Source organism: Orbicella franksi, chromosome 8 (genome assembly GCF_964199315.1).
Source record: "Orbicella franksi chromosome 8, jaOrbFran1.1, whole genome shotgun sequence".
Lineage (NCBI taxonomy): Eukaryota > Metazoa > Cnidaria > Anthozoa > Scleractinia > Merulinidae > Orbicella > Orbicella franksi.
The window spans coordinates 27,381,510-27,407,955 of NC_138152.1; the positions used below are offsets into that span (position 1 = coordinate 27,381,510).

The 26,446-nt window shown below is 39.7% G+C and overlaps 2 protein-coding genes across 2 annotated transcripts in view; one reads left to right on the plus strand and one right to left on the minus strand.

Moving 5' to 3' along the window:
• The window catches only part of LOC145494317 (uncharacterized), a 32,416-nt gene extending 7,359 nt beyond the window's left edge, over window positions 1-25,057 (plus strand). The window contains exons 5-11 of the mRNA XM_081473759.1: window positions 2,331-2,588; window positions 3,767-3,940; window positions 5,201-5,512; window positions 8,868-8,973; window positions 11,115-11,269; window positions 20,976-23,040; window positions 24,574-25,057. Coding sequence (XP_081329885.1) covers window positions 2,331-2,588; window positions 3,767-3,940; window positions 5,201-5,512; window positions 8,868-8,973; window positions 11,115-11,269; window positions 20,976-23,040; window positions 24,574-25,057 — 3,554 coding nt within the window. The remainder of the gene's footprint in view (window positions 1-2,330; window positions 2,589-3,766; window positions 3,941-5,200; window positions 5,513-8,867; window positions 8,974-11,114; window positions 11,270-20,975; window positions 23,041-24,573) is intronic.
• Window positions 5,995-6,908, minus strand: LOC145495793 (uncharacterized). Its single transcript, XM_081475381.1, has one exon. The coding sequence runs from the start codon at window positions 6,880-6,882 to the stop codon at window positions 6,067-6,069; it is 816 nt and encodes a 271-aa protein (XP_081331507.1). The 5' UTR covers window positions 6,883-6,908; the 3' UTR covers window positions 5,995-6,066.
• Window positions 25,058-26,446: the final 1,389 nt, after the last annotated feature.

Consider the following 26,446-nt stretch of genomic DNA (forward strand, 5'->3'; position numbering starts at 1 on the left):
AATCACTTCCGAGTTTCAATTTAGATTATAAAACCAGGGTAATAAACCCTGTTCTAGACTAAATTATTTATAGTCAGTAGGAATGAGCAAATAACTCATACCTACTGAGGAAGGGCTAAGCCCGAAAAGTTTAGATTACCAGCGAATCTTTGACACTTGTAAGAGCCTTTTGAGCCTTTTATCTAAATTTTTTATATGTTTTCCCGATAAATTATACCTTATTCTAGACAAAAACTGTCCGATTTCTATAACCTGTCCCAGACTAAACTGCCTGAAAACCATACCCTTCACGGCGGCACATACCCGTACAGCTCATATATAGGAGTACCCCGTATAACCACTAAATTCCGGGAACCAGCTGATTAAAACTAACCGATCCGATCCACATTTTGACATTAACTTTGTCAGACTCCTCTTAGAATTCTTTTCCAGAGCGGAGAAACTACATAAAAAGTCTTATTTAGGAGCAATATGTTCAAGATACATGTATTTTACTCGTTTGTTTACTTTGCTGCTTGTTCTACTTCTTTGTTCATTTCATTTGATGTCGTCACTGACGACAGATAGGTCAAAACAGGCGCGTTCGTTAACTTTCCAAAAATAGCGCCTTTTATTTGACTCAAATTAGACTTGCTCCAGGGCTATTGTTTTCCTTTTTGCTTACAGCTATTCACTCATCCACAAGATCGAATGCGTGACTTTCAATACATTCATGATTCGATTAACGAGATCTGTTCCAATAGAATTGCTCTATGGGTCTACTGGATTTTCCAAAATTCCGTCGTTTTTCTCCTCACCCCGCGCGCCAGTCAACTAACCAAGCCAACGTAGGAAAAGTCGACAGTAACGAGATGTTAGGATTTCACGTTCGCTTGCAAATCCCGGAGGAGGGCAGGGGGGCGGGGGGCGGGGGCGAGGAGGGGGGTGTTGTGTCGCTGTATCCAGTGGCGTTTTCAATTATCTACACATTTGTCTTTAATTTATTTTTCCGCAAACTTGTACAGAATTCTTCTCGAATTAATTACACCCCATATTAGGGATTCTTTTTTGTCCATCTCCAGAAATCTTTAGGTCTTAGATATTGCCTTTCCGAAAATCATAGCCGACCTTTTCTGGTACTCAAAGCGACATTTTTGTCAATGCCACGCAACAGGCTTTACATTTCTCATATCACTTAAGTGTGAGTTCTTTTAAAACAGATCCTTCCTGTTGTTGAGGTCTCGCTAAACTCTTAGGGTGAGGAGGTGCTATCTTTCTCTTCAGCTGTATTCAAGCCTTGATTATCGATTATCTAGATTAATCGAATAATTTGGTAGTTCTAGCTAGGATAGTTCCGAAATTACACCTCTTCGACGTTGGTACGGAAACATTCGGCTCCCGGTCCCCGATCGCACAACAATCTCCCTGCTAAACAAAAGCATTATCCAAACATCAAAATATTATGTCTCTTTCAAGTTGTTAAACCCCACTAACAGAGATTTTTGGCTTGTTGAAATCTCTCTGGACTCTTAGGGGGAAGGGGTGAAAGGAAGTAGATTATTCAAGTTATGATTAACTGGGCTGGGCGTGCGTTTATTCCATCGACCAATTATGATAGGTTTTCGCCCAGAAACCTAGTTATCAGTTTTAAAGCCGCCATCAGATGGTTCAACCATCTTGAAGTGCAACTGGTAGAGCTATAAACTTATTTAAGAAAACTGTCGCACGGAAGTGTTGTCAGATAAATTTAGCCAACACCACCAAGTTTTTGTATACCAGTTGTCTACCATATATGCACAAGTTCAAAACCCCACAAGGGCACTTTAATTTACAAAACCTTTCTTCTCGTCCGTTGCAATCCCTCACGGTCCAAATATGTAAAATGAACGAGTTGTAAGAAGTGTTTTCATGAATAATCACTAGCCGGTAGAGCTCACCAATAACCTTCATCTATAGTAAAGATATAAAGCGATACTACACACTAAAACATGCAATAAGAGATTTATTATCCAACTGCTGTAGTCAATAAATTTGTCAATGAAAGAGGGAGAGTGTGACAGTTTTCCGTGCTCGCGCCGACCTGTGCGGCAAACAGGTTTCCTACTGTAGAAGTAACTGTACAATATCGCTGTATATTTGTACTGTTATATGGACGGTATTCGCTGCAGTTGGATAATAAATAACCTTATTGCAAGGAAGTGTTATCAGATAATTTAGGGCAAAGCAACCAAGTTTGGATATCAAGATCAAAACCTAAATGGGTACTTTTATTTCAGACGCCTTTCCTATCATATGCCCCAATCAACCAGTCTAAGTTGTTAACAGTGTTTACTGACAATAATATTCTCTAGAGCTCACCAACAGACCTCATCTTTTCTTAGCTGCTTCTTCATCACTAAGAACAGAAACAAAGCCTTCCACAAAAGCCACAACAAGTGATTTTCAGCAAAGTCAGACATCGTCGCTACCACGAATGACGTCTTTGACTTCAGCTGCAGCCACAAGCAGTATGAGTGAAGCACCAAGCATCATGTTCACAATGAGCGGGATTAGATTGGCCAGCAGTGTAGCTGACGCAGCAGCGATTGCAAATCTTGTACCTAATACAAGTGAGTTCTCTTTGGTCTCATTAAGGTCTGTTATTATATGGCTAACTCCGTGAGCGGGCAAGATGAATCAACTTCTGCTCTGTGATTGGCTACCCGAGCGGGCAAGATGGAGCTATCTTGCCCGCTCGGAATGAAGAATGCGACTGGTTTAGGTTCCACTTCTTGGATTTGGTATTGTAGTGCATTTATAGACATAGACAGACAAATATAGACATAGTCATAGACACAGACATAGAGACATAGACATAACCATGGATGGATGGATGAAATCTTTTATTTAAACGCCGAACTTTATCATAGACATAGACATAGACATAGACATAGACATAGTCTATTTTACTTGGTCGTACACTTAGCTATGGTAACAGTACATACCATAGACTTGAAAAGCAGAGTCTACAGGATGCACCAGCTGGTTTACAGGTGCGCCAAGAAAAACAAAATAACAAAGTAAAAATGTACATCTGGGAATAAATATTGAACTAAACTAAATAAGATTACATAACTACTATAAAATATCTAAAAATTTATAATAATATAAAAAAAATGTAAAGAAATTGTACAGATAAAAACTATGCATAAGTAAGATATGAAAAGGAAATAAAAATTGTTAAAATAAGTTCACATATCGCAACTGATATCCACGTCCCTTAATGCAGTTCTAGACGCTTTGCAACTGGCCGAGGATCTGCTCAAGTCCGGGAGGCTGTTCCATAAATTGGATCCAAAGTATCGCCATGATTTAAGGCCATACTTAGTGGTTTATACCTTATAGCGTTATCTGTTAGCGTAAACTCCTTGCTAAAGATTGCCATATAAGATTGCGTTTTTGTACATCATTATGTGTACCACCATACATAATGATGTAATGAAGTGATTATTTAACAATGGCAGCTAGACAAGCTGATCAGAAAATTGCCTGAATTCACGGCTGCATTGCGTTGGCTAGAACAGATAAGACTAGGAATTTACAATTGCGCATCTTTTCTTAGTAGGAGTCATCGCGCACCCAGTTTTGGTTAACTCCGTTCATTGTGAATATTCCGGATTTGAAGCTAGTAATTTTCCCACAACACGTACACTAAAATGTTTGGGTGGTAACTAATATTTAATGTTCTGCAACCTGTTTTTATTATTGTACTTTACGGTCTCTTTTATCGTCGTTGTTGACATTGCAGAATCCAAATGGTCTCGGTGGAGTTCATGGACTGACTGCACTAAAACATGCGGTACTGGAACACGTCAGCGAAACAGAACATGTCACGCCATTAATCAAAGGGCAGTTTTCGCCCCAATTTCTTGCGCTGGAAAATCTCAGGAAGTCAAATTGTGTGCAGAATGGAGCTGTCCAGGTAGTTATGTTCGTCAGAGCTTCTGTGACGTTTGGAAAGTTTTTATTTTGGGAAAAGTTGTTCTTAATAATTGTAAGCTCTTTGAAGACTTGGTCACTTGGTATGACCAGACATTCAGAACAAAGCAACTCGCACCAGTCGAGAATAGTTTTTCTTTGTCCTTCTTACTTTATAAGCTTAAATACCAGACTGCAAAAATTGCAGTCGACTATGACCGATTTTGTAGCATGTGACGAGGGTAAGATTTTATTAAGGCTTAAAGTTTGAAGAAAAAGAAAAGAATTTGTGAGGAGAAAAGTTACTGTGAGTTAACATTTTCTCACAAACACTCAATTAGTTGATTTTCAGAGAATTCAACTATCCACTAAACTATCATGGTCCCACACATACCTCGTTATTGTGGCGGCAGATCACATAACTCCATGTCGCAAAACCAGTCAGTTGAGAGTTTACGATGCACTTTGATTAGCCCACAAGGTAGGCGTTCAAAAGAGAAGGAGAGGGGTGAAGTAGAAGCGCGAAACGCGATAGGAGCGGGTGCTTCTAGTTCTTCCCTCTCCTTCGCTTTGAACGCCTGTTACGCAGTCTACATTTTTATAGGTTTCCTGGTTACGCCCGCATTTATTTATGGAAATTCTATACCATGTAGTGTTTTCAAGCTCAACTTAGAACGTTCCCTCTCAGCTCCAAAATTGGACGTTCCTATATAGTTATAAAAAAAATGTAATTAAGTGAAACAGATTAGTTGTCAGGTTGGTGATCATGAATCATAAGTTGTTCCCATTGGGTCTAGCCAGGAGCCCATTACCCGGAGCTTCCATCTTCCATACTGACCCTCTGATTCAACCCTGTCTCGTATCTTTTTATTTTTAGAAGCACTTCCCACGGAGGTTTTCGCGAGTGTTTTTGTAATAGCCAATCATGAGAGAGCTGTTGTGGCCTGCATGTGACGTATAACCATAGAGGACACGAAAGTATTTCAATGTTGGCGGAAAGCGATGAAAGTTAATTATTTTTTAAGGAAGTTATGCGGACGTCAGCGTGTTTTCGCGGGAAGTTACAGAACTCCCGCAGATATCACAGTTCTAAAAATAAAAAGGTACGGGACAGGGTTGACTCAAGGGTACAATTCATATGGAGGCTCCGGGTAATGGGCTCCTGGTCTAGCTTGCTAAATGTTATCAAGCTGGTTCTCCTTGAAACACCCTAATATGTCATAAGACAATTGGCTTAACAGTGTAAATGACCTTGTGCTACTAGATTGTTCGAAAAACTGTACCGTTGGAACACTGAATGAGGCTTGCGACGCCTGCACATGTTCCCATCACCTGCTCACTGGCAGAATTTTGACTGAAGATGGTGTACCACTGTCAGAAGTCAATATATCATTGGCAGAAACACCGTACAACGTTCTTGCCCAGACGAACGTCAGTGGCTTTTTTACGGCCCTTGGTGTCTGCGCAGGCCAACAAGAGCTGCTAGTGACAAAAGTGGGGTTTGTTCCTGTAACACAAAACGCTACCGTGTTGACGCCAACGACCGCTTCGATTACTTTGAAACTGGAGATTGCAGGTAAGCGGCCGGGGTAAGGGGGAGGGACTTCTACATAAAAAGAACGGGGGTGCTCGCTGGAAATTTTTAAAATAGCCCCTAAGAGGTACCAAGATCTTGTTTTGTGGGAGTGGCTTGAAATTTTTTTCACCCTCAAGAGGTACCAATTCTGAGACAAAATTAAAAGTCGGTTGATTTTCAAATATCTCCAGTCATATTATTTTCGGTTCAATACCCTAAAAGGTACCACAAAAGCTCCCGCCGTGAACCTTTTGAGGCTGAACACTCTAAGAGGTACCAAATTGGCTTTTTTTAACCCCTAAAAGGTACGACGAGCACCATGTTGAAGACCTAAATGTAATAACTGACCTTAAATGTAATAAACTCCTAAATGTAATAACATTTGGCCTTAAATGTAATAAACTCCAAAGTGTGACAACATTTGGACTTAAATGAAACAACGTTACACAAACGTCATCATTGACGTAACCACCTCAGTAGGAATTAGCAAGGAGTGACAGGCCTGCACAACTTCTAACAATGGAAACTTTTGTACCATGTAATATATGACCCCTTTATAGTTTTGCTCTTACGAGTATGTCTTTTAGGGATTTACCTCTTTTATACGATATTAGTGGTGGCTCTTTGAAAATTTGCCGTAGAGAAGGCTGATTTTGTATCAAGTGCCATTTTTCCATTAAAACATTTTTGAGGTTGGACACTGATGGTTGATATTGTGTTACAAAAGGCAAGAGTTCTTTCCGGCTTTCATGTTTTTGTCTTAGCGCCGATTCCCTTTCTGTGAATTTAATATCTGAAAGGAGTGTTTCGATCAGATTTTTTGGATAACCTCTAGCAAGGAGACGTGATTTGAATTTGTAAATGTTCTCTTCAAATGTTGCTCTTGAAAAGTTAGTTCGTAAGAGTCTTAGAGCTTCGCCCTTCACGAATCCCTTTTTGACACCCGGTGGGTGGCTAGAGGAAAAATGAGTGTATTGAAAGGTTTCAGTTGGCTTAAAGTGTGTTTTTATATCCAGGATGGATTGATCTCTAAATCGTTTGCCTTTGTATACAACTGTATCCAGAAATGTAGTTTCAGTATTTGAAATTTCAGCTGTAAATTTGATTGTAGGGTGATGTGAGTTTGCTTGTTCGATGAACTTGTCTATATCAGGTTGGCTGACATCCCACAAAGAAAAAATATCGTCAATATATCGTTTCCAGATTGTGGGTTTTGCGACGCTATTGCTAAGAATCTCTGTTTCGATATTGGCCATAAAAATATTTGCAAAAGCAACGGCCATTTTAGTACCCATGGCGGTACCGTGGATTTGTAGATAATTCTTACCGTTGAATTGGAAAGAATTTTCTTTCAGTATCAGGCTTAGCATTTCTTTGAGATATTGTGTGGGGATAGGAGGGTTATTTCTGTGAAATGAAAATACTGTAAATACTGTAAATACTGTGAAATACTGTAACAGAACTGTTAATGTTTAAATGTTGATGTTGTTTCAATACATAATTTGTTTAAAAAATTACCTCCGTTCATGCATGTTAGCTGTTATAAATTTTATGTCCTTGATAGCCTTGAGTTCAAAATTAATAAACTAAAATTAATAAAGTCATATATAATTACAATAAGAACTTTGTCCAGTTGAGACCCAGGATATCTCATCATTCGAAAATGAAACCATAAAATATCACTCCAATGCTTGATAGATTTAGCCAAGCCTAAAAGCAGTGCTTCCCGTTTTATTTTTAATTTAAATCTGAACTTAGAGACCATAGAGAGATTAAAAATAGGACTTGAGCCCGCGATCAAGTGGAGAACAATTACCTAATCAGCGGTCAAAATAAAAGAATACGTAAGCCCGTGAAATAGTCATGTGATACTGGTCAGCGAATACCTTTTTGACAACTGTCAATTGGCCATAACATGGATGCCCAATATCAAATAGGATATAAGCTGACGATAATCTTAACGTTGACATATTTCTGGAGTATGGCCGCCAAGTTCCGCTCTGTAGCCCTTAGATTCGGGCCGCTGCAGAGCTCCGCTATAACTGAGTGCAATGACGTCATCAGTCAGGTGACAAACCCGAAAACACATGTTACTCGTTGCGATAAAAGAACCCTTTTAATGAGATGACAGATGGTGCAACAGATCACGTGGTTTATGCAGTAACAGTGAGTTGATTAATGACGCCTTTGATGACGTCAATGATGACGTGAGTATAAACCATCTCATTTAAGTCCAAATGTCACACTTAGGTGTTATTACATTTAAGGCCAAATGTTATTACATTTAGGAGTTTATTACATTTAAGGCCAAATGTTATTACATTTAGGAGTTTATTACATTTAAGGTCAGTTATTACATTTAGGTCTTCAACACACCACCTTCCTTTTTATCTGGGAGTGCTCCCCCCGGAAGGTAAGCGTTGTTTGGAAGCGTTCCGCGACAAGCAAGACCTTACTTACACTTGGCGCTGTCACATTCCACAACCTATGGAACTGGATTATTGCAATGAACGGATACGACACACGAATCCAATCTAGAAGTCCGCCATGCTGCTTTAATAATCAACTTCCCAACTTACATTGCGCGCTTAAGTATATTATGTATGATGCACCGAAATGTACCTTACAAACACTACAGGCGCGATCGACACAGAGGCATACTTTTGTTCTTTCCAGATAAGGAGTGGTTCCGATGCTATTTAATGTTAAAGACGTATAGGCGTCTACCTTTACCATTGATAGTATTTTCTGAAATAGCCAATACTAAAAGTTCCGATTCCGTCTGCAACGTGTCCCCGATTATAGGTCTTTTAGGCTAGCCCGACTTGACACATTAAATTTTTACTGATTTTATTTATTTATTTATTTATCTATTTATTTATCTATTTATTTATCTATTTCTTTCTCTTTTTCTTTCTCTCATTCTTTCTTTCTTTTTTTCTCTCTTTATTTATTTCCTGGCAAAGTTATCGCAATCAATTACCATAAAAAAGAAGCGTAATATCAACTTTATCGCGTTCGAGGACAGAGAAGAAATATCTTTGAAGTATCACTTGTTAACGCGGAATCGTCATCAATGCAGCCTTCAAAAACAACAGATTATTTTATAATTTACATCATTACGTCTGTTACATCCTTTAATTTATTAACTTTGTTCTACATCTTTTTAATAACCTTGTGATTAAAATTTCAATAAGGGACGAGAAATACGGAGTTCGTTGAGAGAGAGAGGGGGGGGGGTGCGGTTCTACGTATTTTTTACTGCGTGTTGTTTTGTGACAACGAGAGAAGCTTTGAAACGCGTGTAACTTGTTGTTGTTCTTTTTGTTGTTGTTGTTTTGTTTTTTAAATGCAGTTCCGCCATTTATAACAGTTCATCCAGAAAGTAAGATACGGATGCCAGGCCAGAGTGTAACGTTTTGTTGTGATGGACAAGGAAATCCCCCACCGGAAATTGAATGGTAAGTATACGTTTGGTCTATGAATATGTGAGTGAAACCTGCTGGATAGTAAATTTAGATCAAGTTGACAGAATGGTCAAACGCAAATAGGCAAAGACAAGCAAGCAGAGTAAAGTGGTAGAGCATGAAAAGGCATCCACATTCTAGACATTAGAAGTTTTAGCATGATGACGGCGACGTCGAGGCCGACGCATTGTAAAAGATGGTTTTTTATTCTACCTTCAAATGTCGCAGCTGTGTAGATCTGCTCAGTGGGCCTATCGGCCTCAAAACTTGCTCAGGCTAAATATGTAGTGACAGCGGTCAGTTCCAAAACAAGATACGAAAAATTAGCCATTGCTGTCAATCACGTTCTTCAAAATAAGCGGAACTTGGTCATTTCACGTTGCTGTTTGCAGATAACAGGCAAGAAATGTACCAAGATTCAAAACACAAGTGCAGAACCATTGTTCTGCCCATTAAACTTTTTGTTTGGCGACGTTCTCGTTAGCGTCATCGTCGTAGTTTGCTAAAACTCCCTATTTCGTTATCGACAACTATTTGTAATCGACAGCTAAATGTTATCGACAACCAGAAAACGTAGTGTGTGAGACGAGTTGTCGACAACTCAACGCTAAATTTTTAGTTGTTGACAACTACGCAGTTTCCCTTTTCGAAAAGAAAGAATGCTTTAGTTGTCGATAACCACGTTTTGACCGTTTTTCCCGTGTGTGGGAATCATTGGTTTAGATATCGCAACTATCGAAACACGGCACATATTTGAGCATGCGATTTGTGTTTTGAGCATGCGTAGTGAACAAATCTGACCTGTGACACTTAAAACCTCATCTATATGATTCAATGTAACCGCTGTAATTTACAATGCATAGGAGAGACGAAACGACGATTAAAAGACCGTTTTAATGAACACCGCCGTACCATGGATAACCCTAACAACAAATCTAAACCTAATAGAGCCGCCGAACATTTCCTGTCCTCTCCTAACCACACTGCTAACGACATGCAATTAATCCCCATCGAAAAAATCTTCTCGAACCGAGACTCTATCCGTAAGGCCAGGGAAGCCTTTTTAACTCAAAAAGGCAGAACAATTGTTCCTGATGGTCTGAACATCCGCGAAGAAACATATTAATTGTTTCCATTTGTTTTCTTTTATTATGTTCTTTTGCCGTGTTATTTTATTTTACCGTATGCTTATCTTTCATTTACACTGTCAATTACTTTTACGTATTTCCGGTATTACGTAAATATCGGCTACATAAAAACACGTCCCAATGTAAAATTTTCATTGAACCTGGAGAAGGCTGGTTTGGCCAGCCGAAATATAGCACACCTTCAAAAAATCATCCTACGTTGTGTCGGTTTTTGCTTTTGTATTCTTCATTTTATATGTAAAGCCGATTAGATCACTGTTGATCCAACGTATACCAGCAGGATCATCGTTCCGGTTGCTTGCTTAAACATTTTATACTTATTTTATACTATTCTTTTCAAAAATCTCAACAAGTCCGGGCACGGAAAGAAGTACCTGATATTCTTAACGTTAAAAAGCTAACGTGCAAAAAGTGGTGCCGTTTTGCTAAAAAGAAATTTGAGCTAAAAATAGCTCTAACAGGTCACGTGACAATATGACATACCAGAAAACATTTTAGGTTGCCAAACTTCTTGCTCAGAATGATATCCCAGGGTAATAAGGCGTTTTCTAAAATGCTTAAAAAATCAGACTTCCCCCTCACTTTTTTCATTTAAAGTATTGAAATCAGGCCTTAATTTTCTTGAGCCGGATCTAGTCTCTGTAGGCCCTAAGCTAACCAAATTGTCAGGTAGTTGTTTTATGGGTTTACACGAGTTTGCACGAGAGTGGACTGTACAGCACAACTCTAAGCGTTTAGCACAGGGTAATGGTATGTTAAAAGATAATAAATAAGTATTATTGATCAAGCGTGAGGTCGAAATGCCAGGATATTGGGTAAGTCCTTTTGTCCGAGATGCAGTTGAGTTCCGTAAAGAGGTATCTGTTCCTCCCTTAGTTGCTTCATGAGTTACTTATCTGGTAAGAGCTCATGGAAAGAATTGAGAAGCTGTCTATAGTGAGTCTTACCATCTACCTCGTTGAAATTAATATGCTAATTTTCACTCAGGTTTAAAGACAATAACATCATCGATAAAGACTTGTTCAGTTATGACAAAACTCTTGAAATCTTCGATGCGCGTGGGTTAAATGGGAGTTACCGCTGTAGAGCTGTGAGCATTTTCGGCGCGGAATTCTCTGATTCAGCAATTCTGGAAGTTTTGGGTAAGTATTTTGTGCATATTATTATTTGTTCTAGCACTATTTGCTGCGAAGAGAGCGTAGCGAGCGAGCAGCAACATAGTCACGAATTAAGAAAAATAAATAAGAGGTGGGGGACGAATTTTCAAATTCATCACTTTTTACCAGAATGCATTGCATTTAACCAGAGTGCACTGTGCCACTTTTTACCACGGAGCTTAATTAAAATGAAAAAAAAATACTCTAAAAATACTCGAATTGCAAAAAAAAAAAAAAAAAAAAAAAAATGGACATAAAACTTTTAAAAGCAACGAAATGAACCTTCGAGTTCACGACCCTTCGATTCTCAAAAGCGATGCGAATTACAGCAACTAGTGGACTAGCTGACCTCAGTTGAAGGTTTGCGACATTTGGACAATTCCATGGCCCGGTAAATACTACTTTTAAGTGTTGATGTGTCTTAAAAGTGTTGTTTAACAGAAGATTTTGTGTTGATTCAAATAACTTTCAGAATTTTAATTGTAAAGCTGTTCAATTTTCCGCTACAGTTGGGAAATTTTAAAGTAAACAATGACCGAAACATAGAAAATTCTGTGGCGCGAGCTTCGTACGCGCAAGAAATCCATAGGTTTTTTCGCTTCTAGCACCAAAGTTGGCATTTGTTTGAATAAACGTTTATCTCGAAATACTCTTTAGTTATTATTACCTTGTTTTTTAGTGATAGTTTGCTAGTAGCAAGCGATTCTTGACAAACCCGGACAAATTCTGCATATTGACTTTGAAATCCGATACGCCACTTGCGAAAACATTCAGCGATTTTTATCTTCATTCTTGATTTGTAAGAAATAGTCGATACGCAACCATAACTTTTTTTCCTTCGGCAATAATTTATTAAGCTGCTAAAATTTTCTTAGAGCTTGGTTTTGCCGCGGAGCAGACGATCTATCTACGTTGACTTCCCAGTGTGTTTCGCAAAAATTTCAGTTTATGCAAAGCCAGGAGCCACTTGGTTCAGAATATTAAAATTTGAAAGCGAACATTCAGTAATCACTTTAAGATTGTGGGTGTTACAGGACAACAAGGCAGTCAAGTAACCGTTTTTTAAAAAAAGAGGTGAGAAAAAGAACTTCCTCATGTGAATGAGGTTGATCTACGCCTTCTGCGGCATTTTGTAATAACTACGCATTTTGTAATAAAAGTTGCAGCATTTTGTAATTACCTGCACTATTTTGTATTAAATGCAAACTGACGCATTTTGTAATAAGTGTTGCAGCATTTTGTAATGAACGTTAGTCTACGCAATTTGTAATAACGTGGTGACGCAAATTGCAATAAGTCTCTTCACACGATAATTTCACTAAGCATACAAATTGGCTGGATTCCCTTCAACACTGGCTTAATAGAGTTTGTCGAATGCTCTTTTTTTTAGCAGATATCGGGAGCTAAACGACCCACATACTTCTATGTAATCTATATTTTCAATAAGCATGTGGCATAATTTTAGCCCGAGAGGTGTATAAATTTTGCAAAATAAAATTCTCAATTCCTTAAAAGTTCCTAAATCTTTAATTTATAGTGGAGAATGGAATACCACCAGATGAAATAGTTCCACCCATTGTCACGCAAATGTTGACGTTTTATTACTTTCTTTTTCGAGAACCTAACTTGATTCCACGACTCGGACAAAAATGAGGAAAAAAAACTTATCTAAAAAATCGATCAATTCTAAAAAGGTTTTTGTTGCACGATTAATTTTTGATACCATTCAAGAAGTTCACCATCTTCTTTTAATAAAAAAAGCTACGTGGAGAGTGCGTTACTGGCACCCCTGCTGCGGAAACCCTGTCACTGCATGAAATGGCAGAATCGATCAAGCGTAACTCCTGGCATTCCTCATAGCAGACTGCTCAAAATGGTTTTATATGGCGTTTATCTCCTCTGGCTTTGCTGTAGTTTCCAGTTAGTTCAAGCTGGAGAAAAGCAAAAAAGGGCGCGAGAAGCTTTTTTCCATGCGATGGATGATGAAACCGACGAAACTTTACTACTGCTTGTCCAGGGAAAGTTTAACGTCCCGGTGAATCAACGGGCACGTTTACAGAAGAGTGCTGTCGTGCGGTTCTGGAGAAGGAGAGACCTCTTTGCTCTTGGTCCTGAAGAGAGTTCTACCTTATACTTTAATGGAAAGAAAGCTGTGAAAACATCCGATGTATCTAGAATTGTTGGTAAAACATTCAAAGAAACTAAGTCGGCGGGATATAAAAAGCTGAAACATAGAGCCGCAGATAGCTATGCGGGGTTTACTGAACGGCGGATACGACATGTTACTTCGAACAACATCAAGTATCGTATTCACAACGCGGTATTTAGGAACAAAGTCTTACCGAAACCTGTTAGAGCTAAACAGTCAACTGGGTTAAAAATCTTCCAACCTACTGCAGAATTCTTAATGAAGAAAAGAAAGAGAAACTTGGCTGGTTAAGTCCATTTGAAGTGTATTACGGACGAAATCAAATGTTGAGGTTAAAGTGCACCTAACCCCCCAAATTTTTTTTTCGCTAAAACGAATCTACTTGTTATTTGAAATAAATCTGCGACAAAATTTTTGGATTCCGTTAAATCTTCGATTTTCTATGCCCCGACGAAATCTCGAAAATAGCTCCAAAACACCGCCATTTTGTTTCACGACCGAGTTTGAGGAGAATGGGTCCAGCGGCTCTTGTGACGTCTACCCAGGAAGGTTGGATATCTCACTTTCTCTCATTTCCTTCAGGATGGTGCAATACACTTTCGAAAAGTGCGCAAAAACGCCTTCCAGAGGTGCTATCGGCTGTTGCAGCAATATTCCAGATTTAAAGAAAGATATACTGTACAATTTACTGACCATGATCGGCTAATGGTGCAATAAAGACATAAACGATGGTTAATTTTGTCGAACCGAAACAAGCGAACTGAATCTGTGAGAACCATTGAAGAACTCTCACTGGAATTTGTTCCGCAGACTTTCGAACGCTATTTTCATAAATTTTCTGCTTAAAGCTAACCAGCAATTTGTAGAAATACTACCGACAACCTATATCTTCCAATTCCGCAGTATTTATAACATAACCGGCAAAGTTGTGTGATCCGATCATGATCAAGAAGCTTTATACTGATACGTAAATGGATCGCAACTGTACGCCGCTAACCAACACTTATTTCTCTTTCGATTTAGATGAAAGTCGAAGATTAATCCTTTAGAATTACATGATAACAAAACTGTTAGACTCACAGAGTTTTTCGAAGGTTTGGAAATCAGCAGTGCGACAAAGATTCTGTGCAATAGCGTCGAAAATATAACGCGTAACATTATCTGCGGACCGCTTAGGGAACACATCCTTTTCGCTTATCCGACGAATTTCACTGCAAACTTGGAGGTCATCAAGTCTCGAAAACTGCAACACGTACGTCGCTCTTATAAACATGAAGCATTCAACTGAAAGTAAAACACAAACTGGATTTAACAGAACAATCACACCTTGACAAAATACATTCTCGCTAAGGACAAGTGTAAACGGGCTATAAACACGCGTGGGTATCTTATGTTTAGTTGACGAAATTACCATCCAAATCAGTCCTTGAGTTTTCTTTCCTGCTTTTCGTTTGCCTGCTCCTCCACTTCGTATCTAGCTTTCCATTCCTAATATACAAGCAGCTCGTCCGCAAAGAAGTCTTCCCCTTCGTCGCTTGAAGTATTGTAAATTGCTCTCAAAGCTCTAAGCAGTGAGTTCACAGTTGTCGAACGTGCTCGATCGAAGTTTATTTCGGAGTCTTCCGAATCGAAACTTAACTCTGACTCCAGTGACAAAAAAGAAATGATTCTGAGACAAAACTTGGACGTTTTAGTCCCAAAATACATCGGAACGATTAGTTTTGTGTTCCATTTTCTCGAGCAAATACAGAGAGTTGACTGAGGCGCTATTGTGTTTGGTTCCTGGGTAGACGTCATCAGCAACCGCCGCCCCAGACTCCCTAAAACGCGGTCGTGAAACACTTCAAGCGCGACTTTGAAAGGGCATAGAAAATCGAGGATTCAACCAAATTCAAAAATTTCTTCGCCCAAATGCTTCAAATAAAGTCTAGATTTGTTTTAGCGAAAAAAAATTTTGGGGTTAGGTGCACTTTAAGGCAGCATTAGAAGATTACGACATTGACGGTTGTCCAGGATCATTGAAATCGCCAAGCAGAAAAGATATATCTAATCTCAAAACCGGCATTAAGAATATCCGAGAAAGAGCTAAACCGTATACACGGAAACTGGAAAAGCGCATGATGGACAGGTACAAGCGTCTCAACCCTGCCTCAACTCAGTGCAAAGTTGGAGAAGAAGTATTGATGAGACTTAAGCCGCGAAAAGGAAAGATTGCTCCGGCTTTCCCCTAGAAATATACGCTGGCCAAGCATGGTCTTATTACTTAGCTGAAATGATTAAAGATACTGTACTCGTATTCAGTTTTAAATATCCTACAATAATATAATAACCGATTTTCCATCAGGTTGGGAATCCAACCAATCTGTATGCTTAGTGAAATTATCGTGTGAAGAGACTTATTACAATTTGCGTCACCACGTTATTACAAAATGCTGCAACTCTTATTACAAAATACGTCGTTTGCATTTAATACAAAATACTGCAGGTAATTACAAAATGCTGCAACTTTCATTACAAAATGCGTAAGGTATTGCAAAATGCGTAGTTATTGCAAAATGCCGCAGAACAGGTGTTACGCCTTAAACACGGCAAGGAATGCAAAATCTTGCAAAACGAGAAATCTTTTCGTAAACGTCATAAGAATCTCGACACCAAAAACGCGAGCGTGAAACATCGCTAACCGCGTGAGAACGCGCAATATGAAAAAAAAAATGACATGGGCGAGATTCTCCAACCCACGCCCTGTTCAATTCGATAGACTTTTCCGTGTGAAATACAGGTGTGTAGATTTGAGGGAGGGCCAAAACTAGCATCTGTCAAAAACCCATTAAGCATAGATTAGGATCCCGACACCGAGAATGCGAGTGTGGCACATCGCTAAACGCGCAAGAACACGCGAGATGAAGGATGGGCGAGAATTTCCAACCCAAGCACTGCCCAATTCGAAAAACTTCACGAGAAATCTTTTCGTGAACGTCTTAAGAATCTCGACACCAAAAACTCGAGCGCGAAACATCGCTAACCGCGTGAGAACGCGCAATATGAAAAAAAAAAAAAAAATGACATGGCGAGATTCTCCAACCCACGTTCTGTTCAATTCGATAGACTTTTACTTGTGAAATACAGGTGTGTAGATTTGAGGGAGAGCCAAAACTAGCATCTGTCGAAAACCATTAAGCACAGATTAGGATCCCGACACCGAAAATGTGAGTGTGGCACATCGCTAAACGCGCAAGAACACGCGAGATGAAGGATGGGCGAGAATTTCCAACCCAAGCACTGCCCAATTCGAAAAACTTCCACGAATGAAATGTATACGCGTGTGTTTCAAGCGTGGAAGTCCGAAGTAGGGTAAAAACTGGCATCTTTCAAAAGCGCTTTGAGCGAAATAGAGGAATCCTGGACAGAGAAAAACAGCCTAAAATTTAAAGAGATGAGAAAAAGAACTTCCTCACGTGAATGAGGTTGGATTACGCCTTAAACGCGGCTAGAAATGCAAAATCTTGCAAAACGAGAAATCTTTTCGTACACGTCTCAAGGATTCCAACACCAGAAAACGAGAGAGCAGCACGTCACTTAACGCGCGAAGTCGTCCGAGATAATGGCGAGAATCTACCAACAACGCACTCTCCAATTCGATAGACTTTCACGCGTGAAATAGAGGAGTGGGGGTTTGAGGTTTAGGATCCCGACATCGAAAATTTAGAATTCCGACACAGTAAACGCGACTGTGGCACATCGCTAAACACGCGAGGGTGCGCGAAACGAAAGGAAAATGACATGGGTGAGAAACTCCAACCCACGCACTGTCCAGTTCGAGAAATGTTTACGCGTGTATTTCACGCGTAGAAATCGGAAGTAGAGCCAAAACTGGCATCTTTCAAAGAAAGCTTTATTTAAGCCCAGTGGAGGATTCCTGGACAGAGAGAAAGAGCCAAAAATTTAAAAAGAGGCGATAAAAGGAACTTCGTAATGTAAATGAGGTTGAGATAGACCTTGAACGCGGTTAGAAATGGAAAGTCTTGCAAATTGAGAAACTTTTTCGTACACGTCTCATTGATTCCGACACCTAAAGCGCGAGTGTGGCACATCGCTAAAAGATCGAAGACACGCGAGATGAATAAAAAAGATATGGGTTAAAATTTCTACCGTACTCACTGTTTAATTCAATAGGCTTCCATGTGGGAAATACCAGTGTGGAAATTTGAGGGAGGGCCAAAACTAGCATCTTTCACAAACACATTAAGCATAGTTTAGGATCCCGACACCGAAAACACGAGTGTGGCTCATAAATAATAATAATAATAATAATAATAATAATCTTTATTGAGGAAACTGTTTCACGTACATATGGTTTTCGAAAAGGACCTCAAAGATTAATACTAATTAATAGAACTAAAAATATGAAATTTATAAAACTCTTAAGTTAAAAAATTAAAAACCTGTCTCTTAAAAATATTACATCAGCAGAGTCTCGTATTATCTGGCTGAGAGAATTAAAATCATTAACAGCGTGATAGGCAGTTCTTTGTTTTCCCCAATTCGTTCTAAGATTGACTTTGAGTCTAAGATTGACTTTATGTCTAGTGTTATAATTATGCTGATGTTGTTGTGTTTCTAAAGTCAATTCGTGATTTATAAATCCATTTAGACATTTGTATACATGCACATATCTTCGCTGGAAACGCCTCATCGCCAAATGTGCGAGGACGCGCCAGAAGTAAGAAAAATGCCTTGGGCGGGAATCTCTAACCAATGCAGTGTTTAATTTGATAGAATTTCACACATGAAACACACGAGTGGAGATTTTATGGAGGGCCAAAACTGGCATTTTCCAAAAACCCATTAAACATAGTTTATGATACCGAGGTCCTAAACGCGACTGGAGGACATCGCTAAACGCGCGAGGATGAGCGAGAGAAAGAAAAGGTGACATGAGTAGAAATCTCGAACCCACGCAATGTCCAATTCAGTACAATTCCACGCGTGAAACATACCTCTGGAGATTTTATGGAGCGTCGAAACTGGCATTTTTCAAAAACCAATTTAACGTAGTGTAGGATTCTGAGACCCAAAATGCGACTGGGGCACATCACTAAACGCGCGAAGATGCGCGAGACGAAGAAACGACATGAATGAGAATCGCCAACCCAGGCACTTTCCAGTTCGAGAAATATCAACGCGCGTTGTTTCACGCGTGGAGATCCGATGTAAGGCTGAAACTGGTATCTTTCTAAGAAGCTTTAAGCGAAGCAGAGGAATCCTGGACAGAGAAAAACATTCAAAAATTTAAAAAGTGGTGAGAAAAAGAACTCTCTCATGTGAATGAGGTTGAATTACGCTTTAAACAAGGCTAGGAATGCAAAATCTTGCATAAAGTGAAATTCTTTCGTACACGTCTCAAGGATCCTGACAATCAAAAAGCGAGCGAGGCACATCGCTAAACGCGCGACAAAACGCGAGATGAAAGAAAAATGACATGGGCGAGAACGTCCAACCCACCCACTGTCCAATTCAATAGACTTCCACGCGTGAAATACAGGTGTGTAGATTTGAGAGAGGCCAAAACTAGCATCTTTCAAAAACCCCTTAAACATAGTTTAGGATACCGACACCGGAAACGCGAGTGTGGCACATCACCTAACGCGCGAAAACGCTCGAGATGAAAGAAAATAACGTGGACAAGAATCTTCGATTCATCCGACGTATTATCCAATTTGGTAAAATTTCATGTGTAAAAGACAAGTGTTGAGATTCGACTGAGGGCCAAAACTTGCATCTTTCAAAACGCCATTAAACATAGTTTAGGAATCCGAGAATGAAAACTCGGCTGTGGCACATCAATAAACACGCGAGGATGCGCGATAGGAAGGAAAAATAACATGACCGAGAAGCACCAATCCAGGTACTTTCCAGTTCGAGAAATGTATACGCGTGTGTTTCAAGCGTGGAGATCCGAAGTAGGGCAAAAACTGGCATCTTTAAAAAACGCTTTAAGCCAAGTAGAGGAATCCTGGACAGAGAAAAACAGCCAAACATTCCCCTCGTGTGAATGATTTTTGACTACGCCTTAAACACGGCTGGGAGTGCAAAAGCTTAAGGATCCCGAGACCAAACATGGGAGTGTGGCACATTGCTAAAGACGTCAGGATACGCGAGATGAAAGAAAAATGACATGGGCGAGAATGTCCAACCCAAGTACTGTCCAATGCGATAGACTTCCATGCGTAAAATACAGGTGTTAAGATTTTGCGGAGGGCTAACACTGCTTTCTTTTAAAACTCATTTGACTTAGTTTAGGACTCCAAGACCTGAAACGCAAGAGGATGTGCGAGACAAAGGAAAAATGACATGAACCGGAATATTCGACCCAGACACTGTCCAGTTCGAGAAGTGTCCACGCGTGTGTTTTACGCGTGGAGATCCGAAGTAGGGCTAAAACTGATATGTTTTAAAAAACGCTTTAAGCACAGTAGAAGATTCCTGGACAGAAAAAACAGCCAAAAATTTTGGGTATTAAAATATCCGCTTCAACCCACCTATTCCTTCCTTTTATTTCACTCATTTTAAACCAATCCATTCATGAGGTGGCTCACAGGAGCCTTTGAGCATAACAGGGAAACGCAGGTAGACGGATCTCAGAATGTGCTGCAACATTACTATCTATTAGATACCCTAGTTTATTGGCTTCCCTGTCCACCAAGAAAATATCTTAAATTCCGAGGATACATAGTGCTATGTTTTGCGAATTAACTGATCCCAAGTGGCGTACTCACTTCGGGGAGTCTAAAATCTTTAATCTTTATTTACACAAGGTGAAAATTCATCAGGATTTACAAAACAATGAATATATTTTATATCTATACTAAAACTAATATTCTCATTACAATTCATACGTATATAACTGAAAGCTACGTACTAATAACAAAACTGTTTTCCATGAATGCCGTGTACCTATTTTATGAATTCAAGATTGAGCAGGTGCTTTAATTTTCTAAGCGTGTACCACTGTAACGAAAACTGTTTTTGAGATAGTTAGCCTGGATCTTGGAAGGGGAACAACTAGAGAGAGAGAGCTAGTTACATTCCGTTTAGTATAAATTTAGATGTGAGGTATTCAGGAAAAAGCTCGATGTACTGTGTTCACCCGCAGAGGGAACTGGATATATAAGCATGTCCAGACGAAATGTGTTTATCATAAACACCTTTGCGTACAACTGAAAAGGAGTTTGGAGTAATGTGTCTATCGCACGGTTAATCCTACTCGCATTTCGTCGGGGTTCTCTTTCAGTGCGTCTGCTCCCATTTATCCATCTTTGGTTCAGAGACCGAGTGACGGTTAAGTCTCTTTCTCACGAACATCTCAACATAGTGACATAAAAGGTTTATATACGGGAAATCAGCAAAGATCAGAAAAATGAAATTGCTTGACATATTTCACGATAAACCAATCCATAGTGTTGCACAGATCTAAATGCGTAGCTCAGGAAATTGACATTTACAGGAGTCATTAACTTGAAGACTTGTTGTTGTTGTTTTCAGAGTTAAATCAAGACTCATGCTCTCCAACACCAAGTTCTAAGAACGTCACTCTGCCACCAGGCTGTGTTCTCAGTGGCAGCAACTCTAGCATTGTCGACGTTGGTGAGTGTAAACCAGTTGCCTGCTTAAGAAATGACACTACGTTAAATTCTTCGTGCCAGGATCCATCTTTCTGCTGTGGACCGCGTGATTTTATACAAGTCCAGGTTGACTGTGGGGACGTCTTGTCATTTAACCTGTCTAAAGTGAAAAAATGTTCCTGTGGAGGCTGTACTGAAAAGATCACAATTCTACAAGGCATAGTTGTGGGTGGGCCAGAGGAAAAACTCATGAGATATGGGGATGTGATATACAATAGTGAAGTTGTCGCTTACACAGATGGAGAAGGAAAATTTTCTTTCACAATTCCAGTCAAGGTGAAAAGAGCCATAGTTACTTTCGAAGATTCATTTTATGAAGAGTTTGAAGAAAGAAGTAAGGTTTTCGTCATAAATGAAGGCAGCAGCGGCTTTTACAAAATAAAACTAAAACGAAAGCCATCACCCATTTCTTTCAATGCTTCAGAACCTCTTGACGTCCCCTTGGGAAGTTATCCAAATATTGATAGCTTTGCAGACCTTGAACTCCCAGAGGAGACATTCCTTACAGAGGATGGCTCTGTCTTCCGGGGAAATGCTAAAGCTTCAATCAGTGTTACCGATTCTCGTAACCTATCAGATGTCCTAGCAGCTCCTGGAGACTTCAGCACGACAGATGAAGACGGTGAAGAAGAAATTTTAGAAACTTTTGGCATGATAAAACTGAGCTTTCAAGATGAAAGTGGAAAACAACTGGCTATGTCCAAACCTATGAAGGTGTTTCTTGACCCTGAGAAACTCAACTTAACTATTAAAAATTCCACTAGTGGCGTGCCCCTTAAACTATATTGGCTTGACAAGAAGACAGGGCGTTGGAGAGAGGCTGGTAACTTTCAGCTTGAAGACGGCAGTAAACGGAGAAGGAAACGGTCCCCCAGAGTTTTCTTTGTTGGCACAGTAACCCCCGCAATAGCAAGGGAAAATCTCAATTTTGACGCACCGACCACAAGAGTTGCAGTGAGGGTTACGACAGACCCATATCCCCGTTCCACTGAGAGTGCAGGCGCTGTAGTAAGAGTTATTCGAAAGGAAGGAGCTGTCTTCAGAGGTTACATTGAGGAAACTACAACGGCGGAGGGCTTAGTTTGTGTTCCAATATGGCGCGATAAAACATGTCATATTCAAGTTGAATCGAATGGTAAATACATGATTCCAACAAGAACGAATGATCTTCCATCAAACATCCAAGCTGCACAAGGAGGTGGCAATACTGGTGACGTAATTAAATGGATTGAGTTTACGAGCACATTAGATGAAAATAGCGTTTCGTCGACACCAATGTACAAACATACTACTACAGAGGTAGAGAAGTGTAAATCTCCCCAACGTCGTCCAGAAGGTTCTCAGTTTACCTTTAAAGAACCACAGACTGTATCTGACTTCTCCATTTTGACCATTATTAATAAGAAAATTTGGACCCCCCTCGGCTGTTACATTAAAATTAAAGTAAATGGCACAGGCGAAAATGCCATTTTTGCCGCAGAGAGTTACAAAGAGAACGACTTCAACGAAACAGGAAAGATTGGTTTGCATATCCGAATGTCAAGAAATGTCACTGCTGGTGGAAGTAGCATCGTGTGTCTTCAGTTCAGCTGCCCCACAAAGAGCGCATACCCTTATGTCAAAGTCGCGCCGCTGACCAAAAAGTGCTTGTTTCGTAGAATCCATCCTGATTTGTTAAACGTCCAGTATCCAGCTTGTCCTGTAATTGGCACAAGTAGAAGCGTTTGTGCTAACCAACCACCCCCAATCGAAGCTCAAGAAAGGTGGCTTTGGGTACCCAAGAGTAGCGCTTCTCAGCGTAGTTATAGAACGTTTAGTGGCAAAGAAAAGGGGCAGGCCAGATGCCTTTTTGGTGATCAAGGCTATAAATACCAATCGACTGACACCGTAACCGACGGTGGATATACTTTGGAATATGAATGCAGGTAAGTACAACATCGCTGTGTGTATTTCTTAGGCAATCGATATTTCCATGGCAACAATAAACCAACCTCGTTCCCATGGTCTCTCAAGGGTCTCTCTTCACTTTCGAAGAGTGCCCTTGTAATTACTTATCTTACTGCACGTTTCCATAAAGCAAATGTGCTATCATATAAAACGACCTAAATATGCTGCTCAACGAGAAACTCACTACGAAACACCAATTGTCTTCTTTGTGTTTTGCTTTACAGCTGAGTCAACACAACGCGTAGTTTGAAGTTTTCAACAACCGGCAGAATGGTTTCAAACTGATAACGTTTCATTGGTGAAGCTTGTTTCGAATTTATTTTAGTAAATCTAACCAATCATAGTTTGTGCTACCAGTCTATTCGTAAGTTCTCAACAGTACTTCGTCGACTAAATATTAATAAATAGTGACGCAATGCCCTTAAAAAATATTTCTTCCCAGAATTTTTTCCAAGTCTTCTAAAGATATTTCGTATAGTGTGATCGTCCGGGTGAGTGTAGTTCTGAAAAGAACTGTTGTTGGTGACTGACGTTTCGACAACCTGAGCGGAAGTCATCTTCAGAGTCAAGTGAATAGTGTTTGTCAGTCGATGTTATAAGTCTGGTCCGTTGAACGTGATTGGTCAGTATAGCCATGATGGTATTGGCTGAAAGACTCGTGTAAAGTTTGTCATCGGACATTGGTGGGTTTCGATCCGTCTATTGTTAGTCAAGTAGGTCGGTTTTGGTCCGTGTATAGTTAAGTCGGGTTGTTAGAAGTCCGTTTGTCGGTTTCGTTTCTGTCGCGGATAAGTCGTTTGTAAGGCGCCGGTAGTTGTTGACATCTGTTAAGAGGCGTTTGCTCTAGGTTAGTGTACCAGCTTTCCAGAGTCAGTCGTTGAAAATAGTTTGTACTGTAGGTTAAGCACTGAGCAGAGTCCCAGTCAATGTTGTGGTTTGTCAGTTGATGATGTACAGCAATGTGATTGTTGGCATCACCATTTCTCGTGGCTCGTTTGTGTTCAGTCAGTCTCGTGTTAAGGTTTCTGCCAGTCTCACTAATGTAGGAAGCCTGGCAGTCGGAGCATTTGATCTTGTAAACTGCTCCCTGTCTGTCGTTAGGTTCGTCTCTGTCTTTCACGTTGGTCAGTAAGTGTCGTAACGTAGTTGTAGGTTTGTGGGCTACACGAATGTTGTAGGGCTGTAGGATCCGTGAGATGGTCTCAGAAGTGCCCTTAATGTAAGGTATAGTCACTGTAGTAACAGGCGTTGTTCGTAAAGATATCTTGTAGAAGAATCAAGCGTGGTCCAGTTGTATCTTAAAGCTTTCTCGAAGTTAAAATTTTGTTCGTAATTTTTTTGTTCTATATTGAATAGGAAAGAACTGAGAAAGAAAACGTAAATGTTCGGATACTTCAATAGAAACGAGTACATTGGAAGCACTTGAAAATGATATATTGCGTTGCTTGCCGAACAATTTCACTGAATGTCATTTCCGAAAATTCCGGTTAATCGCTAGATAATTCCATTAGGTTGAATGACAAGGAGTATAAGAGCACAGTAAGAAACTTCGACTGGACAAGCAATGGAGACAAATGTTACGTGAAAGTCAAAGTTTCTGGAAGAAGATCAGTCTTTAAAGCGGAGAGTTACAAAGCAAACAAGAGAGATCTCTATGGATACAGCACTGACATTACAAGGCCGACATTGGATGATCCCTCAGCATCCGCCACTTGCCTTGAGTACAGGTGTAGTGATGTTTCGATAAACGGAACTTTCTCCGAAAATACATATATTAAAATAAGACCAATTTTAGGAAACTGCAAATTCGTAAATACAGGAAATGATTTCGATTTTTATCAAAACCAGTGTCCATATTCTTTGCCACCTCAGCAGGGGGTAAATCGTTCCATATGCGATGTTCCACTGCCATCTTCTTCCTACCCCACGGTTTCTGGGTGGTATAACAGGCCGTATTATTCGTGGGGAGCCACAGAGAGCGACTGTGAAACGTGAAATCCAATGTGGGGGTTTCTGTTTTCTAGTATGTTCTCCAAAGGTTATGCATTGCATTATAACTGTACTTAAATGGAAGAAATGGGCCAAATACAAACAGGGTCTGAAGGCTTGTTTAAGTCCTTTTTGACTTTTCAAGTTCATTCCAGGACACAATTCATATTCTTCAAGGATTCCAAAAATATATCATTAGAATGTGACTCTAGATTTCAGGGATACCTTAACCAGGTTTGTTCAATTAAGACTAAATCTTTTACTTCGCGAGCAATTGCTCCGAACACTTTTTAGAGTAATAGTGGCTCTAAGCAAAATGCAGTTATGACTGTGAAATGTCATCATAGCTCGCGAGGAATTATTAATTTGTTTGTTTTTCAATATTTCTTTTGTCCAGTTTTCTTATTTTATTTTTTAATCTACCGACCCACTCACTTTGACGAGAAAGAGGACGATGCCGTGGAAGGAAACTTTTCACTAGGTTCTCGTTAGGGTGTTGAAATCTCAGTCGGTGTCAGAGAGATTGTCGGCGATTTATCAACCATCAGTTAAAATTTCAGCCTATTTATCAGCTAACAGTAAATTTTGCAGATCTTAGATCTCTGGTATCAGTTTAAAACGCGTCACTTCGCAGCTAACAGTTGAAAATTTCGCCAAAATGTCGGCTGTCAGTTATGTCCTTAACTCATGAAAACGGACAATTAACACTAACATACTGCGTACAGATAGGATAGAAACCTCTGGATAGCCATCAAATTCACAGCACGTAGCCGCGTTGAATGTTCTTTGCTGTAACTAGCTAATGTAACCATTTAGCTTTTTATAAAACTTGAAGTTGATAATGTACCTAGTTGTCGTCAACTAAGTGTCTTGTCTGTGGAGGCCCTTAATGAAGCTGACGTTTAGAGGGCCAGCCCTTCGTCAGGGCAAAGTATATAACCACTTATATAACTTACGAATTTATATAGAAGTGATTATAAGTTAGTACGTCAAACTTTCTGATTTGGGAAATAATTAATTTGGTGATCAAAATTCTGGGGAATACCAAATTCACTTCCGTCTACGTCACGAGATTAAGCCGGATGACGAGCCCGAACAAATTCAGGAAGCTAGACGATGTTTCTCACTTTAATTGCTTCCCAAGTTAGAGTGCGCCATGCTCAATTTGGGAATTTGTTAATAGGATATTACACACGTAGTACAACGTAACAGTATAGAACTGTGACTTTTTCCTGGGACGACATCGATTTATGAGTTGATTAATAATCGTAATAGGACTGAGTGGAGTCCAATTCGGTTTGTAATCATACGAGTGATTAACAAAATCAGACAAGTCCAATTTGTTAATTACGAGTATGATTACAGACTGAATTGGACGACACGGTTGGTAATTGG

What these genes read in the sequence shown, in the direction of transcription:
- LOC145495793 (XM_081475381.1), bottom strand. Translation starts at nt 6,882, where the DNA reads ATGCTAAGCCTGATACTGAAAGAAAATTCTTTCCAATTCAACGGTAAG.